The sequence below is a fragment of the Solanum tuberosum genome, unplaced genomic scaffold (assembly GCF_000226075.1).
Source record: "Solanum tuberosum cultivar DM 1-3 516 R44 unplaced genomic scaffold, SolTub_3.0 scf00123, whole genome shotgun sequence".
Lineage (NCBI taxonomy): Eukaryota > Viridiplantae > Streptophyta > Magnoliopsida > Solanales > Solanaceae > Solanum > Solanum tuberosum.
The window spans coordinates 496,055-499,057 of record NW_006239048.1 but is presented as its reverse complement, the minus strand read 5'-3'; the positions used below and the strand labels follow the sequence as shown (position 1 = coordinate 499,057).

The following is a 3,003-nucleotide window of genomic DNA, read 5'->3' as shown; positions in this document are numbered from 1 at the left end:
TACATTACAAATCACATTTTACTATATCTAGAATCCTACAAATCACTGAAAAACTTGTGATCATTGTTATAGTGCTGCACTGAAGACACTTTCTTGATCACATACATATTCCCACGAGATATAATTTCTTACAAATCTGATTCAAGTACATAACAAACAATCCTCAGCTCCCATCCTCCTCTTGCCTTCTTTTATTTGTCAATTTATACCCAAAATTAACAGAAATTCTACCCCTTTTGAATTGTTACAAAAAATGTTATTCGACAGACCAGACATGAGGGTAACTGTCACGCGGATACAATCTTATTTGATTAAAAGACAAGAAATAAAATGACAAAGGAAAATTTAAAAAGTTGATGCCATTAAGGTTGATGAGGAGTGGCAATTAAGTAAAGATCACCCTTTCTAGCAACAGTAATTCCAGCCGATTCAGTCAAGTCCAAGTCTTTTGGCTCCATTCCAGTAGGGAGCTTCCAATCAAAGTGATAAAGCAATTGAGCCAACGGAAAATAAACATTAGCCAAACCAAATGATATCCCGGGACAAATCCTTCTCCCTCCACCAAACGGAAGATACTCAAAATTGTTACCAATAAAGTCTATAGAGCACTGCTCAAATCTCTCCGGCTTAAAGCTTTCTGCATCATCCCAATATTTCGGATCTCTTCCCAATGCCCAAACATTAACCATGACTTTGGTCTTCACGGGGATAGTGTATCCATTTATTTCAGTTTCTTCCCTACATTCTCTTGGGACCAAAAGTGGAACTGGAGCATGAAGTCTCATTGTTTCTTTAATGACTAACTTTAAGTATTTCAGCTCTTCCACATCATTTCCATCGAACGTTACTTTGTCTCTAAAGGCTTCTCGCACTTCTGCTTGAGCTTTGGCGAATACACTTGGATTTTTCAACATTTCAGCCATAGCCCATACAGTTGTTGTTGATGAAGTCTCTGTTCCAGCAGCAAACAAGTCCTGCAATTAATGGCCAAGTTATAATAGTAAATTAAATAAGTAAGAATAAGCATAGTATATATTCAATACTTACAATAATAACAGCTTTGATATTGTCGTTGTTGATTGGAAATTGAAGACTTTTATCATTCATAAGTCTTAGAAGGACATCAACTAGATCTTCACCACCTATTGCATCGTCACTTTTGCGAGTTGCAATGTTCTTCTTATGCTCTTTGATGACATCCTCAACAATTGAATCTACCTTACGATGGGCATTTAGAAGTTTTTTCTTCGCTCCACCAAAACCATGAAGAAATTTGTATGAAGGGAAGATGTCAGCCACATCAAATCCCTCTGCTAAGCTTATTACTTCTCTAATTAACTTTATAAATACTTCTTGCTCCTTTAGTACTTGTCCAAATGCTGATCTACATGTCATGGAACTGGTGAACCAAATGATCCTTTCCGTAAAATTAACCAGCTCACCAGAAGTAAAACATGGCTGGATAGAGTCAATGAGACGAACAACTTCATCATGCCTGATCGAGCTGAATGACCGGACATTCTTTGCACTCAATACTTCCATGATACAAATTTTACGCATTTGTCTCCAGTACTCACCTATTAGAATTGAAATCATCAGAACTTGTACGACAATAGATAAGACAGTGAGAAAAAACATATCAAATGTAACCCTCACACTTACCGTAGGGGCTAAAGGCGATGTCGCGTCTATTATAACAAATAATGTCCATGGCCAAGAGTTTAGGCCTAGATGCAAAAGCAATGTCATGAGTTTTTAATACCTGTTTTGCCATTTCAGGAGATGTAACCACAACTGCAGAAACTTCACCAAGTTGAAGGTGCATAAGTGGTCCATATTTTTCAGCTAAATCTCTAAGAACGCGGTGTGGAAGTCCACCAGCCAGGTGATGCATACTTCCTATAAAAGGAAGTTTCCATGGACCTGGAGGCAATTTTTTGGTTTGGCTATTGTTTAAATACTTTTTCCATTTCCTTAACAAAAAGAGGAAAGATATGAAAAGGAAAATGGAAACCAATTGCATTTTGGGATATTGATTCTTCAAACCTCAATTGAAGTGAGTTGTTTTATAAGCTTCAAACTGCTAAATGTTCACTATTTCTTCCGTCTCAATTTATATGACATACTTTAAATTTTGATAGTCAAACTTTTCAATTTTAATCGTAAATTCAAACATGAAAACATACTATTAATCACAATAATTGAGAATTTAAACCTATGAAAAAAAAATCAAAATATAGATAAATTCTCTCGACTCTCAAAATTTGAAAGGTGCCATGTCATTATTGATCATTTTTAGGAGTCAAATAAATTCAGCTTATCTGAAGAGTAAACAAATAATAATTTTGTGGACTAATTCCCAATAATAAAGCATGGCGCAGACGACTCTTAACTTATTATAATAATTGCTTCGCCTTTTTGAATAGCAATTTTGACTGATATAGAACATATCTAGATACCGGCAAAATTGAAAAAAATGTTATTTTGATTCCACTTTAATTTAATTAGTGTATAATTTTTTTGAAATTGTGAGACCCGTTTTATGTATGTTTTTTACTTTTAAATTCATATCCTTTAATTATAGCTTTATTACTTCGAATATCGTTGATATTTGTGTAAATTTATAACTACTTTGAGTAAAATATTGATGATTCGTGAAGAAAAATATTTCAATTATAGATATCCCAATGGCCGCCCTCACATTAGGTTTTCATGTAAAAAGAATAAGATGATTTATTTCACGCAAATAGATATATAATTTATTTTACAGCAAAAATTTAAAACTATTCTTTCAACACCACTTAATGATATTTATCAAGTATTCATTTTACACTCAATGAGATTACTTAGTGCATCTCCAACCTTATACTCTATTTTACTCTCCAACTGCTCTTCCTGCTTCTCAAGAAATTGTTGCGTTGGATACCCAGTGAACTTACCCACCGATTGCTCAGAGTTGTTTTCCATGGAATTTTGGACGAGGGGCGATATGTTAGTCTATTG

The 3,003-nt window shown here is 34.3% G+C and overlaps 1 protein-coding gene across 1 annotated transcript; it reads right to left on the bottom strand.

Annotated features, from left to right (window-relative positions):
- On the bottom strand, nt 1-2,059 carry LOC102602839 (cytochrome P450 71D7). Its single transcript, XM_006350331.2, has 3 exons — nt 1,663-2,059; nt 1,048-1,577; nt 1-974 (listed from the first exon to the last, which is right to left on the bottom strand). The coding sequence occupies exons 1-3, from the start codon at nt 2,021-2,023 to the stop codon at nt 363-365; spliced, it is 1,503 nt and encodes a 500-aa protein (XP_006350393.1). The 5' UTR covers nt 2,024-2,059; the 3' UTR covers nt 1-362.
- Between the last annotated feature and the right edge of the window lie 944 nt (nt 2,060-3,003).

Coding starts and splice junctions, on each gene's coding strand:
- LOC102602839 (XM_006350331.2), bottom strand. CDS start 2,023: ATGCAATTGGTTTCCATTTTCCTTTTCATATCTTTCCTCTTTTTGTTA. Junction 1,578..1,662: donor CATCGCCTTTAGCCCCTACG/GTAAGTGTGAGG, acceptor CAATTCTAATAG/GTGAGTACTGGAGACAAATG. Junction 975..1,047: donor ATATCAAAGCTGTTATTATT/GTAAGTATTGAA, acceptor CATTAATTGCAG/GACTTGTTTGCTGCTGGAAC.